Here is a 14136-nt window from a genome sequence, read left to right as displayed (position 1 = left end):
GAGAGAGAGAGAGAGAGAGAGGAGTTGACACTGAGTGTAAGGGTTGTATTCAACTTAGTCTTAGGCTGCAGTCCAATACACACTTACCTGGAAGTAAGTCCCATTGAACCCAATGGAGCTTACTTCTGAGCAGACATGTATTGGATTACAATCTTACTCAGAGAAGACCCATTGAAATTAATGAACCTAAGTTAGTCATGTCTATTAACTTCAGTGGGTCTTTTCTGAGTAGAACTAGCATTGAATACCCACCCGAGTTTCTAATACTTCTATTATGTTCACAAACTGTGTATTTTCAGTACAGTTGGGATCCCTTTTGAATTTAATTTTACATTTGTCTTGAGCCCCCTCCCATTCACAAGACACTTCTGGAGTTGCTGCATGTGAGATAGTGGTTCTGAATGCTCTAGGTTGTAACTGGATTTCCCTAAAGCAACATTTGAAGTGAATTTGGAGATTACTCCTCAGGCATAATATTTGAGTGAGGCAGAAAAACAATTTAAATAGGAGTAACATTTCTCAGAGGGGCTTTCCACATTTCTATCAGGAAGTAAATCCCATATATTTTGCCACTATATATTTAATATCAAGATACCAGTACAGTACCAGTACATATTAGAATTCTTTGCCACCCCCATAGACTCTTATCCATGAAACAACTACACAGAGAAGTCCTCGCCAACTTGGTGCTGTCCATATGTTTTGGACTACATCTCCCATCAGCCACAGCCAGCACAGATGTTAAGCTTAGCCAGTCTGCAATTTTCTGGTTACATTGGCCACTTTCCAGTCCTCAGGCATGGAGGCTGTTCTTACAGACCTGTTACATATTTTTGTTAGAAGGTCATCAATTTCTCTTTTGAGTTCCTTAAGGTCTTATGAATGCCATCTGGACCCAGTGATTTGTCTGTTTTCATTTTGTCAAAAGTAAGGTCTAGAACTTCATTTCTTGTCACCGCTATTTGTCTCAGTTCCTCAGCCTCATTTCCTAAGAAAGTTAAGTCAGTTATAGGTATATGTAATTTAAAACATATTAGAATGCCACCATCACCCTGACTCTCACCCATGAAACAACCAGATAGAATGACCTTTGCCAATGGCCCTGCTGGCTGAAAGCTGCCTTATACTGCATCAAACCAATGGCCCTTCTAGCTCAGTACTGCAGCTCTCCAGGATTTCAGACAGGGGTCTCTCACAGCCCAACCTGACTGAACCTGGGTCCTTCTACATGCAAGGCAGGTGCTCCATCACTGAGCTACTGCTGATCTGATGGGAGCTGTAGTCCAAAACATCTGGAAGGCATCCAGTTGTCAAAGACTGACATAAAGGGTATAATTCAGTTAGAAATGGCACACTAAAGCTTGCCACACAGAGATACAAAGACCTCCCCCTGCCCCCCTGCATTATGCATCCAAATCCATCTTCTGCATGTTGTGGCTCCATTTTTATCTTCCAAAAGCTAGTTCATTTTATACACAGGCAATGGCAAATAGGTTTTGCCACATAAATGCCTTGGACAGTACAACAGAGATCAATGCAAATAACCCATTTAACTCTTTGGTGCATTGTGATCTGTATCTATACAACAGTTCAGGAAAACAAAGTAACAGGGAAGCAATGGGAACTCTTTTTCTGATGACCCCAGACAGTGTTTAACATATCTTCCTTCACCAAACCTGAAGATTAAAAATGAAGCTCAAACACACACGCCCAGGAATTAAATCAATACCATTAGGTGCCTGATCTGCAAAGCAAATAGCCTCACCTACAATGTTTGAGGCACTCGGCCAAAATCTACAACACTCATTTATTGTGTGGCAAGAGGAAGACATCAACATCTAAACAGCTGAAGAGCCTTGCCTAAGGGCAGTTATTATGCCAATATATTTTATAACAGAGGACATATGGGGAACAAGAAATTATCACACAATAGAAGGCATACTCTTAACATATATTAGCTCTGAGCCTGCTTTCATAAATTACTCAGGAAGGTTTGTACCCTACCTTCTCATTCAAATAGAAGGAAGAGGCATCTGGTTGACCACTGTGTGAACAGGATGCTGGACTAGATGGGCCACTGGCCTGATCCAGCAGGCTCTTCTTATGTTCTTATGTTAACGATTACTCTATTAGATTTAAAATATATTGCAAATTATAATTCCCATGGGTATTGTTTATGATACTGGAGGTGCTGTGAATGTCCTGTTCTGTGAAAGCAGAATGGCAATTGGATTGACATTTCTTCAATGGAGTGACAAAGTACAAATTTGATTGTACTTGTAAGATTAACGCTTTAGTCCCATAAAAAACAAAACATTGAAGGTGTCACAGAAGCCTTAGAAGACACACCAGTCAAGAAACGAGATAAGAATTTTATTGTCTCTGCCCAGCAAAAACAGACCCACAATAGGAAACTCATGATTCCACATGGGTATAACTAAGTCCACTGCCATCTAATAACTAAATTGTATTGTTATACTATCCACAGTATAGAGCCAGTATGGTGTAGTGGTTAAGGTGTTGGACTACAACCTGGGAGACCAGTAAAAGGCAGAGAAAATAAATGGTGGTACAGCTACTCAATAAGGATGGCAAAATGATGACAAGGAAAAGGCAGAACTGCTCAATTCCTACTTCGGCTCAATCTTCTCCCAGAAGAGGGTCTATGACCCTCCTGAGAACAACTAAGATTGGAATTAGCAGTGTGGGAGTGCCCTCTGGTAGAAGGTGGCCTAGGGAGTTGGTTGGTTGGTTTCGTAGGCCGATTAATACTGTTATGAGTCATACTGGTACTGCAAGTCCTAAATTTATTGATAGTTGTGTTGTTGGGGTGAATGTGTATGGTAGTAGGCCTAGTGTGTTTAATATGGTTAGTATGAGCATTAGTGCTAGAAGTGTGTTTGCCCATTTCTGAGCTTGTGTATTTAGTGGGGTAAGTAGTTGTTTTGTGAAGGCTATTGATGATCAGGATTGTAGGATTGTTAGTCGACTGTGGAGTAGGCGATTTGTTTTAAAGATTATTATTGGGGGTAATAGGAGGGCTAGGATAATGAGTGGGAAGCCTAAGATGTTGGGGATTGAGAATTGGTTGAAGAAGCTTAGAGTCATGGTCAGGCTCATGGTTGTTTGATGTCTATTTTGATGTAGGTTGTTGATGGATTAGTGCTTTGGGCAAGGGTAAAGGTTTTTGTAAAAAAATAGTGATCAGGGTTGCTCAGGCTATTAGGAAAATAAGTAGTCAAGGGGCGGGGTTAAGTTGAGGCACATCACTAAGGGAAGTGGTGATTCCATCTCTAGCTTAAAAGGCTAGTGCTATATAAGCTTCTTAATGATTGTGAAAGTATTATGGTCGATCAACATTCAAAATGTTTTAATGGGATGGCTTCTACTACAACTGGTATAAAGATGTGATTTGACCCGCAAATTTCTGAACATTGTCCGTAGAATAGCCCTGGGTGGGTGGTTAGGAAAGTTGTTTGGTTTAGTCGGCCTGGGACAGCGTCTGTTTTGATGGCAAGTGTTGGGATGGCCCATGAGTGCAGTACATCTTCGGCTGAGATTAGCATACGAATTGGAGATTCTATTGGTACTGCTATTCGGTGATCAACTTCTAGTAGGCGTAGGTGGCCTGGAAGTAGGTTGGATGGTGGGGTTATGTATGAGTCAAATGTAAGATCTTGGTAGTCTGTGTATTCGTAGCTCCAGTATCATTGATGTCCGATGGCTTTGATTGTTAGGTGGGCGTTGTCAACTTCATCAATTAGATAGAGGATGCGTAGGGACGGTAGAGCAACTGTTACAAGGACAATAGCGGGTAGAATTGTTCAGATAATATAAAATACGAGTGCGCTAATAAGGAGTACGACTATTAAGGCATGGTCGTGGAAGTATATTAATTCTTCTATCACTGGGGATGTTGCGTCTTGTAGGCCTATTTGGAGGGGGTGAGCCATTGTGGTCCACAGGGCTTAATCTGTAATTTAGCACTGACAGGGCTATGTAATTAATTTACTAGGGCCGCTGAAGAAATAAGCATTATGGGATGTAGCTGGCTTGAAACCAGTTGAAGGGGGTTCGAATCCCCCCTTTCTTGGGCTTGGGTGTGTATGGCTTCTTCATATGTGTGGTAAGGAGGGGGAGTTCCGTGGAGTCATTCTAGGTCCTTGTGTGCGTGTTTTGGGGTAATGACTATGCGTTTAGCTGTAAATGCTTCTCAGATAATGAACGTTATTATTAAAACTGCAGTTAGGGAGATAATAGAGCCGACTGATGAAATGGTATTTCAGATTGTGTACGCATCTGGGTAGTCTGAGTATCGTCGGGGTATTCCTGCAAGGCCTAGGAAGTGTTGTGGGAAGAAGGTTAGATTTACTCCTAGGAATATTAGGCCAAATTGAATTTTTGTTATTCCTGTGTGCATTGAAAACCCAGTGAATAGTGGGAATCAATGGACAAATCCAGCTTTGATAGCAAATACTGCTCCTATTGATAGTACATAGTGGAAATGGGCTACTACGTAGTAGGTGTCGTGCAGGATGATGTCGAGGGAAGAGTTTGCTAGAATAATACCGGTTAGGCCGCCGACAGTGAATAGGAAGATAAAGTCTAGGGCCCAAAGTATTGGGGTATCTCATTTGATATTGCCTCTGTGAAGGGTTGCGAGCCAGCTGAATACTTTAACACCTGTTGGAATTGCAATGATTATTGTGGCGGAGGTGAAATATGCTTGTGTGTATATATGCCTATGGTGAATATGTGATGGGCTCAAACAATGAAGCCTAGAAAGCCAATCGATATTATTGCTCACACCATACCCATATAGCCGAAAGGCTCTTTTTTTCCCGTGTAGTAGGTAACGATGTGGGAGATAATTCCAAACCCTGGAAGAATAAGAATATACACTTCTGGGTGGCCGAAGAATCAAAATAGGTGTTGATAGAGGATTGGGTCTCCTCCTCCAGCGGGGTCAAAAAAGGAGGTATTTAGATTTCGATCAGTGAGCAGTATGGTGATGCCTGCTGCTAGTACTGGAAGCGAGAGCAGTAAGAGTACTGCAGTAATTAACACGGACCATACAAATAGTGGGGTTTTATATTGGGTTATTGCGGGGGGGGTTATATTAATGCAGGTTGTGATAAAGTTAATGGCGCCAAGAATAGATGACACCCCTGCTAGGTGGAGCGAGAAAATAGTGAGGTCAACTGATGGGCCGGCATGTGCTAGGTTGCTAGCTAGTGGTGGGTAGACTGTTCAGCCAGTGCCGGCACTGGCTTCAATACCAGCACCGGATAGAAGTAGGAGTAGCGCAGGGGGTAGAAGTCAGAAGCCTATGTTGTTTATTCGTGGGAATGCTATGTCTGGGGCGCCAATTATCAGGGGCACCAGTCAATTTCCGAATCCGCCGATTATGACTGGTATAACTATAAAGATTATTACAAATGCGTGGGCGGTTACGATAACGTTGTAAATTTGGTCGTCTCCAAGTAGTGTTCCTGGCTGTCCGAGTTCGGCGCGGATGAGCAGGCTTAGAGCAGTGCCGACTATTCCGGCCCAGGCGCCGAAGATTAAGTATAGTGTTCCGATATCTTTGTGGTTTGTTGAGAATAATCAACGAGTTAGGTACATAGTTAGGGTGGCTGAGTTTAGGCGGCGGGCTGTAGACCCGCAGACAGAGGTGTAGTCCTCTCGCTAACAAATCGGCCCCACAGTGTTACACACCAAAATGCAAGTTTGGAGAAGCACCCGGAAAGGTGCCGGGGCTTCTCCCATTTTTTTAGGCGGGAGAAGCGGACAGAAGCCCGCTGGATTGGGTGTTTAGCTGTTAATTAAAGGTTTGTAGGATCGAGGCCTGCCTGTCTAGTGAGGCTTTAGCTTAATTAAAGTGTCTGGGTTGCACTCAGAGGATGTGTATTAGAGTTGCACAAGTTTTACAGAAACTAAGAGGGTGGTGCTCTTATTTAGGGCTTTGAAGGCTCTCGGTTTAAGGGTTATCCTAAGTTTCTTTCTGGTGGAGATCATTAGTATTAGTGGTAATAGGAGGGTGGTGAGGGGTAGTATGATTGGTGTAATGATTGTTTGTGTTGTCTTGAATCGTCAGTTGTGTTTTGTGTTTGTTTGGTTTGGTGGGATGGTGAGTGTGGTGGTGTATGCGAGGCGTGTGTAGAATGCTAGGCTTAGTAGGGATGATATGGCTATGAGTGTAGCTGTTGTTGGTAGGTTTTGTGAGATAAGTTCTAGTAAAATTAATCATTTTGGTAAGAAGCCTGATAATGGTGGGAGGCCAGCGAGGGATATGAGGGTTAGTATTGAGGTTGTGCACAATATTGGTGAGATTGTTCATATCGATCCAAGATCTTTAATTGTTTTTGATGTACTAGTTAGTAGTGATGAGAACATGGTTAGTGTTATAAAAATGTATACGGTTAGGGCAATTAGTGAAGTTTCTGGAGATAGTGGTAAGACGGCAACTATTCAGCCGATATGTGCGATTGAGGAAAATGCCATAATTTTTCGTAGTTGTGTTTGGTTTAGTGCGCTTCAACCGGCGATTAATGTTGAGGCAAGGGCTAGTGGTAGTAGGATTTTTGTGGATAGGTGGTTGAAGGTAAGATAGAGCAGGGATATTGGTGCCAGTTTTTGTCATGTTGTGATGATTAAGGCTGTTTTTAATTTGGTTCCTTGTTTGACTTCTGGCAGTCAGTGGTGTAGTGGTGCGAGTCCTAATTTTATGGCTAATGCAATAGTTAATATGGCTGTGGCTGGTGGGCAGGTTAGTTGTGTAATGTCTCATTGTCCTGTTTCTCAGGCATTTATGGTGCTTGAAAATATGATTGTGGCTGATGCTGCCGCTTGGATGAGGAAATATTTTGTTGTGGCTTCTACGGCTCGTGGGTGGTGTTCGTGGGCAATAATTGGGAGAATGGCTAGTGTGTTGATTTCAAGGCCTACTCAGGCTATTAATCAGTGATGGGCGGATATTGTGAGTACTGTTCCAGTGGCAATACTTGAGATGATTAGGGATGCGGCGAGTGGGTTCATTAGTAAGGGAGGGTTTGTAACCAACATTTTTGGGGTATGGGCCCAAGAGCTTGTTTAGCTGACCTTACTAGGGAGTAGTATAGTGGGAGTACATAGAATTTTGAGTTCTTTTGTGTGGGTTCGAGTCCCATCTGTCTAGTTTAGAAGTGAGGGGGGTTGAGCCCCTATGTTCTACTCTATCAAAGTAGTCATTTATTCAGGCACACGTCCATTGGGTAAAATTATTGTGGTGGTAGGCCGGATATGAAGATTGGTAGGGAGGTGTGTCATATGCACAGTGCTAGTGTTATTGGTAGGAATTGTTTTCAGAGGAGGTGCATTAGTTGATCGTATCGGAAGCGAGGGTAAGAGGCACGAATTCATAGGAAGCCTATGGTAAGAATGGTTGCTTTGGTTATTAGGTTTAGTGAGAATATTTCTGGTTGTGTGTGTGATCCTGGGTTTAAAAATAAAATAGAAGTTAAGACATTTATTAATAGGATGTTTCCATATTCTGCTAGGAAAAATAGTGCGAATGGGCCTGCTGCATATTCGACGTTGAACCCCGAGACTAGTTCTGATTCTCCTTCTGCGAGGTCAAATGGGGCTCGATTTGTTTCGGCAAGGGTTGAGATATATCATATTATTATTAGTGGTCAGGAGCAGAAGACTAGTCATGTGTGTTCTTGTGTAATGTTAAGTGTTTGTATGGTGAAACCCCCTGAGAGGATTACAGTAAACAGCAGGACAATAGCTAGTGTTACTTCATATGAGATTGTTTGTGCAATTGCGTGGAGAGCCCCAATAAAGGCATATTTTGAGTTTGATGCTCAGCCGGATCAAAGGATTGAGTAGACTGCTATACTGGATAGTGCAAGGATAAATAGTAGCCCTAGGTTCATGTCTATAATTATGAATGGCAGTGGCAATGGGGTTCAGAGTATTAGGGCTAATAGCAGGGCTATTATTGGGGCTAAAATAAATGGGGCGAGTGATGAGGCTGTTGGTTGGATTGGCTCTTTGATGAATAGTTTTACCCCGTCTGCAATTGGTTGAAGGAGGCCTGCGGGGCCAACGATATTGGGGCCCTTTCGTAGTTGTATGTAACCTAGTACTTTTCGTTCTAGTAGGGTTAGAAATGCAATGGCGATGAGAATTGGTAGAATATAGAAGGCTAAGTTAGTGAGAAGGGATGGCAGGTGTGGCACGGTAGAGGAGGGGAGTTGAACCCCTGTTAAAAGAGCTTAGGTCTTTTGCATAGCTGCTCTGCCACCTCAACAGATTGGTCTGTGGTCTTCAGTTTGATTGGTGTGTTTGGTGTAGCTTTATATGTGTCAGCTAGAAAACTAGCGCGTGTTGAAGGGGAAGGATTGCAGCTTGAAATCGATAGACAACTAGACAAGGAATACCTAGTCACTTTGAACGAGTTCAAATTGGCAGGGCCCAATGAACTGCATCCTAGAGTATTGAAGGAACTGGCTGAAAAACACTCAGAACCACTGTCTAATATCTTTGCGAAATTGTGGAGGATGGGTGAAGTGCCAGATGACTGGAAGAGGACTAATGTTATCCTTATCTTCAAAAAGGGGGGAAAGGAGGAACCTGGGAACTACAGACCAGTCAGCCTGACATCAATCCCTGGAAAAATTCTGAAGCAGATTATAATGCAGCCAGTCTGTAAGCACCTTGAAAACAATGCAGTGATAAGCCAGCATGGATTTATCAAGAACAAATCCTGCCAGCCTAATCTTATTTCGTTTTTTGATCAGGTAAACTCCCTCATAGACTGTGGGAATGCTGTGGACATAATATATCTTGACTTCAGCAAAGCTTTTGACAAAGTGTCCCATGATATTCTGATTAGCAAGCTAGCTAAATGTGGGTTGGATGGAACAGCTATCAGGTGCATTCACAGCTGGCTACAGAATCATACTCAAAGAGTGTTTATCAATGGTTCTTTCTCAAACCGGGGGGGGGGGAGGTAATGAGCAGGGTACCACAGGGCTTGGTCCCGGATCCAGTGCTCTTCAACATTTTTATTAATGATTTGGATGAGGAAGTGCAGGCAATGCTTATCACATTTGCAGATGATACAAAATTGGGAGGGGTAGCTAATACCCTCGATGACAGAAACAAAATTCAAAGGGATCTTAATAGGCTGGAGCACTGGGCTAAAAACAACAGAATGAAATTTAACAGGGGTAAGTGCAAGGTTCTACACCTAGGAGAAAGAAACCAAATGTAGTTATAAGATGGGAAATACTTGGCTCAGCAACACTACATGTGAGAAGGATCTTGGGATTGTTGTTGATCACAAGCTGAATATGAGCTAACAATATGATGTATCTGCAAAAAAGGCAAATGCTATTTTAGGTTGCATTAACAGTAGAATAGTTTCCAAATCACATGAAACATTGGTTCCCCTCTATTTGGCACTGGTTAGGCCTCATCTTAACCACTGCGTCCAGTTCTGGACACCACACTTTAAGAAGGATGCAGACAAATTGGAACAGGTTCAGAGCAGGGCAACAGAGACTGGAAACAAAACCCTATGAGGAGAGACTGAAAGAACTTGGCATGTTTAGCCTTAAGAGAAGACTGAGGGGAGATATGATAGCACTGTTCAAGTGCTTGAAAGGTTGCCACACAGAGGAGGGCCAGGATCTCTTCTCGATTGTCCCAGAGCCCAGGATACAGAATAATGAGCTCAAGTTGTAGGAAGCTAGATTTTGACTGAACATTAGGAAAAAACTTCCTAACTGTTGGAGCGGTATGACAATGGGACCAATTACCTATGGAGGTGGTGGACTTTCCAACCCTGGAGGCATTCAAGAGGCAGCTGGACAGGCATCTGTCAGGTGTGCTTTAATTTGGATTCCTGGATAGAGCAGGGGGGTTGACTTGATGGCTTTATAGGACGCTTCCAACTCTATGATTCTATGATTCTAGAGCAGATTTAGAAGGTGCATGGGGAGAGGAGAGGGGGAGAACATTCCATTGTGCAAGCTGAAATCCTTGCACTGATGGAGCAATTGCCTTAGCTCTGTTCTGGATTCCAGCCACTGGGTTGTATCTAATGCTATATAATCAGAACTCTACTCACGGAACAGGACTTCCTCTGCTTGGCCCTAAAGCCCCTTCTGTGTCCCCCCACAATTTGCTCTGAGAGATCCTCCAACCCTCTGAGTAGATTATGAGAGTGCACACAGGGCTGCAGGGGGGAGGAAAGGAAGGGAAAAGCTCATTGTGCAATTAGAAGTCTATTATGCTTGGACAATGGCAAGATAATACAACTCTTGTATATAATACAACTCATTATCTACAATATACATTCCATGTTAATGGAATATACTTAAGTATGAACATGCCTGCATAGCCAATGAAGTGGAAACCCCCCCCCCATAAGAGTTCATAAAAGATGAACTTCTGCATAGAGGATCCCTGAATATCCCTGAATATCTGGTGGCACCTTACACAATTGAGAACTGGGGTCTCATACAGGGAGTGAAGGGCACATTTGTTTCCCAGTGATGTCCCCGGTACTAGCCTGTAGGTGCTTGCAAGTGCCCAACCTCCATCTGTCCAGTCAACCTTTACAAAAAAAAAAAACTTTCCTGAGAGAAGAAATGGGCTTTTCTGAGTTACAGCTTGAGGCATGCTGAAAACCTGACAAACTGATTTGCCTAAAGAATATCTCTGAGAACAACAAAATTTGTATGACTGACAATTGCACTGATAAACGACACTCCTTGATCTAAAAATGGTATGTCTGTAGTACACAGCTGAAAGTTCAAGTGGACAACTTTTATCAAATCTCTCTCTGCCTGGAGCCCATCAAGCTCAGTTTTGAGTCTTGCGTCTTTTTTTTTGTCAGTCAGATCCTTTCCCCTGAAAGCTGGTAGCCAGTGTAGTTTTCTTTAGATACCATTTTTGTCTTTATTTTTTAAATACCCCTTTCCCATCTCCCACAGTCTGAAATATCGTGGGACATGTTTATGATAGGAAAGAGGGATCTCCCTTAAAATCAAAGATGTTGCTTTATATAATGTATGAGATCAGGGCTTTCATCCCTTGTCCCTGATAGGGTTGTGCTTTGGGAAGATACCAGTCTGATGGCTTTCCATTTTCCTCTACCAGCAAGAGAACTATTTCTCATTTGTCGTGATTAGGGATCCACCTTCTCTTTCAATGTCCAGGCTGTTTACAGAGAATGAAAGTGCGAGGGTCTTTTCCCGCTCACGCTCTTAGCTGGGAGATGCAGAGAAGGATAGTGGTGAGAACCCCTAATTAATAATGTGGGAAATGCCTCCCTTTGAGGCAGCCTCTCTGATCAGCAATCCACAGCGTGTCCCGTAATCCCTAATGCAGGCACGGTTACTAAAGTGGGAAAAAGAGGACACTCAAAACCCTCAAAGGCACTCCCGCCTGCCATATCGACTGAGAAGGAAACCCCTTGATTTCAACTGGATTTACTTCCAAGGGAGCGTGCGTGTATGATTTTGTAGCCTAAGACCTTGGGAAGTGCTGGGGCTAAGACCTTACCCAAGCTTTACTAAGAGCAAACCCCAGTGAACACAATGGGACTTACTCCTGAGTAAGCATGTTTTAGGATTGCGCTGTGTACCCTAGAAGCCTCTTATACATGCCCGACGACTCCTTATTTCTGTTGACGGCGAGGTGATCCTTCGCCTCCCTCTTTGAGTGTGTGTGGAGCTACCAGAATTTCTTTCCCGCCTGAACCGACCTCCTTCCTCCCCGCCTTTGTGCATTCCCTCCTGGGTCTGGGCGGAGAGAATGGGGCTTTCCTTGTTCATTTTTTTTCCACTGAAGATGTTTTAGGGTTTCTCTATCTAGTTAGAAGCACTTGGCTCCCTTTTGGGATCGCCGCGCTGAGATCGAGCGCAGGATTGCTGGCTCGCGCCGCACACCAAGATCGGGCTATGGGGCGTGACTCGCTAGGTAGGAGATTTCGTCGTTGGAATACAATAACTAGTTGATGGCTTCCCTCAGCCAGGGTAAGGCGGCGTGGGGAATCCCTTAGCCGGGCTGTCGGAGGACAAGCAGCTACTGCCGAGAACTGCCGAGAACTGCTTCGCTGCTTCGCTGCTTCACCTCTTCCTCCTCCTCCTCCCCTTTAAGGGGTGGGGGCCAGGCTGGCCTTCCCTCGGCACCTGTGGGAGGGAGAGCGGGGCGGGAGCACGGAAAGTTTGTCTCTGTGGTTGGCTGCGCGGCCGGGCTGAGGAGGGGGACGGCGGTAGTAGCGGCGGCGACTGAGAGGCGGGCGGCTCCCTCTGTCCCTCCCTCCTGCCGGCTCCCAGGGCAAGCCAGCCAGCGGGGAGCAAACGAGCGAGCGCTGTTCGCTGGTCTTCCTCGAGGTCGGGTTGGCATTTTTGCCCAACTCCCGTTTCAGCGGCTCCCCTTGAGTTGACGCGGCTGGCTGGTTGGCTGAGTGACCCACCGACAGACCTGGGGTCTCTGGGTGGCTCTCGGCGCGCTTATCCCCCGCCCCCAATTCTGGTCACAGCGGCATGGGGCACCGAGGGGAGAACGCGCCCCTTCTGCTGCTCCTCCTATCGCTATGTGGTGAGTCCTTGGAAGAGGGGTGGGGTGTGTGGGGGAGAGCGCGCGGGAGGGGGAGGAAGAGACATGAGACGGTGTGAGATGATGTTGGTGCGACTCAGGTGATGGGCATCCTGACCTATGGATTAACCTTAGGGCATGCTGCGTTCATGAAGCGTATGCAGCTGTTGTGGGATATGGCCAATGCTTCTTTTCTTTTTCTTTTTCTTAAAGGGGGAGATAGAGGGTGTCAAGTTTGCTTGAGAGCCATGTTGTTTCCCTTAGAAGCCTTGCTCGTTAATCCTAAATATGTCGGCATAAGTTGTCAGTAGGGGAAGCCACTCTGCCCATGCTTGGACATCTTTTTCTTCTTATTATTGGCAGGGGATCTAGGCTTTCAGGGGAGCACCCGGGCACACTTTTAAGTCCCAAGTGATTTCGCTAAATGGAGAACGCAGCCCTGCACCATAAACGAAAATGAGACCTTTTAGCCGTGCGTTAAGGTGGCAGTGCCATAGTCCTCATGTTCTCAAAACCACTAATGCAGTTTTAGAGCTCCACTTTATAAATACGTGTTAAAAGACTGGAAACTGACGTGACCTGTATTCTTTTTTATCTCTCTGCCGTAGTAAGAAGTAACTAAAAAACGTGTTTAATACCTTCCCTCGTATAGCTTGAAGGTCTGGCTTTCTCTCCAGCCTTTTCTGAATAAGGAATGTTCTCCTTTGGGTATGTAGGTTGGCTTTAGTAGCTGCCCTTTAAGGTGCGAGTTGTGTTAAATTATTGTGAACTTTCCACTCTAAAGTTCTGATACTTGTATGCTTTTGGAGGAAAAAGCATCTTTTTTCATTGTTCATACACAGTGCTTTGATTAAATCTTCTACAGTTTCTGCTAGTGTGTTTTATTTAATTCTTTACTTTTGGAATCTACTCTGCCGGTGTCTCCAGCACTTGTTTTCACTTCATAGTTCTTCCTATGACATCTAGATTAATGGAAGTAAGCTTCTGCAATCTACCAAGATAGCTTTGTAGCATTAAAGAGCTGGCATAAAGCTGGGCTGAATTTAGCTTTCCATGTATATTGAGGGTGTACTGGTGTTCAGAGGTGCTCTGGCACTAATTTTAGCTCTGTTAATTTGAGTTCTGAATATACCATACTAATTAATGCATGACACATCTATAATTGTTAAAAGTTTGTAGACTCCGTGGAACAGCTGCCCTGGTGTGCTTTCCTGTGCTAGACTAGAAGAGATGTGTTCCATACTTTGGTTTAGGCCTCCAGTGCTTGGAGCGCTCCAGGACAACACATTTTAAATTAAGAAGCATGTGTGGGAGAGTGAATAAACCTAGAAAATGTAAAAAGTGGAGGGATTTTTAAATGAGACAACTAGTGCTTCACAGCATAAGGAAACAATATTTCAGAAGTTCTGTAATTAACCTATTTATAAAATGTAGTAAAATTTATAGGAGAGCTTAGATTTTAACATCACAGGATTTAGAAAAATGTTATTGGCTTAAGCAAAGGGTAATGGGGATGTACACCATGGTGTGTGTATAGCA

At 44.0% G+C, this 14136-nt stretch overlaps 1 protein-coding gene and 3 pseudogenes across 5 annotated transcripts in view; 1 reads left to right on the top strand and 3 right to left on the bottom strand.

The window, feature by feature from the left end:
• Positions 1–3293: 3293 nt before the first annotated feature.
• On the bottom strand, positions 3294–3953 carry LOC133386097 (cytochrome c oxidase subunit 2-like; annotated as a pseudogene).
• Positions 3954–4003: 50 nt separating this feature from the next.
• LOC133386096 (cytochrome c oxidase subunit 1-like) lies at positions 4004–5625 on the bottom strand (annotated as a pseudogene).
• A 285-nt stretch (positions 5626–5910) lies between these two features.
• LOC133386095 (NADH-ubiquinone oxidoreductase chain 2-like) lies at positions 5911–7038 on the bottom strand (annotated as a pseudogene).
• Positions 7039–12215: 5177 nt separating this feature from the next.
• Positions 12216–14136, top strand: part of PTGFRN (prostaglandin F2 receptor inhibitor) — a 134077-nt gene continuing 132156 nt past the window's right edge. For 3 of the 5 annotated variants that reach the window (XR_009762847.1, XR_009762846.1, XM_061628008.1), the window contains exon 1: positions 12217–12600. Coding sequence is in view for 3 of the 5 variants with exons in the window: in XM_061628008.1 (XP_061483992.1) it covers positions 12546–12600 (55 nt within the window). In the remaining 2 variants the exon portion in view is untranslated. Of the gene's footprint in view, positions 12601–14136 lie in introns of all 5 variants that reach the window. The other 2 variants (XM_061628010.1, XM_061628009.1) reach the window with 1 other exon arrangement.

This window comes from Rhineura floridana, chromosome 5 (genome assembly GCF_030035675.1).
Source record: "Rhineura floridana isolate rRhiFlo1 chromosome 5, rRhiFlo1.hap2, whole genome shotgun sequence".
Lineage (NCBI taxonomy): Eukaryota > Metazoa > Chordata > Lepidosauria > Squamata > Rhineuridae > Rhineura > Rhineura floridana.
The sequence above is the reverse complement of the archived record's forward strand: the minus strand, read 5'-3'. Positions and strand labels throughout refer to the sequence as shown.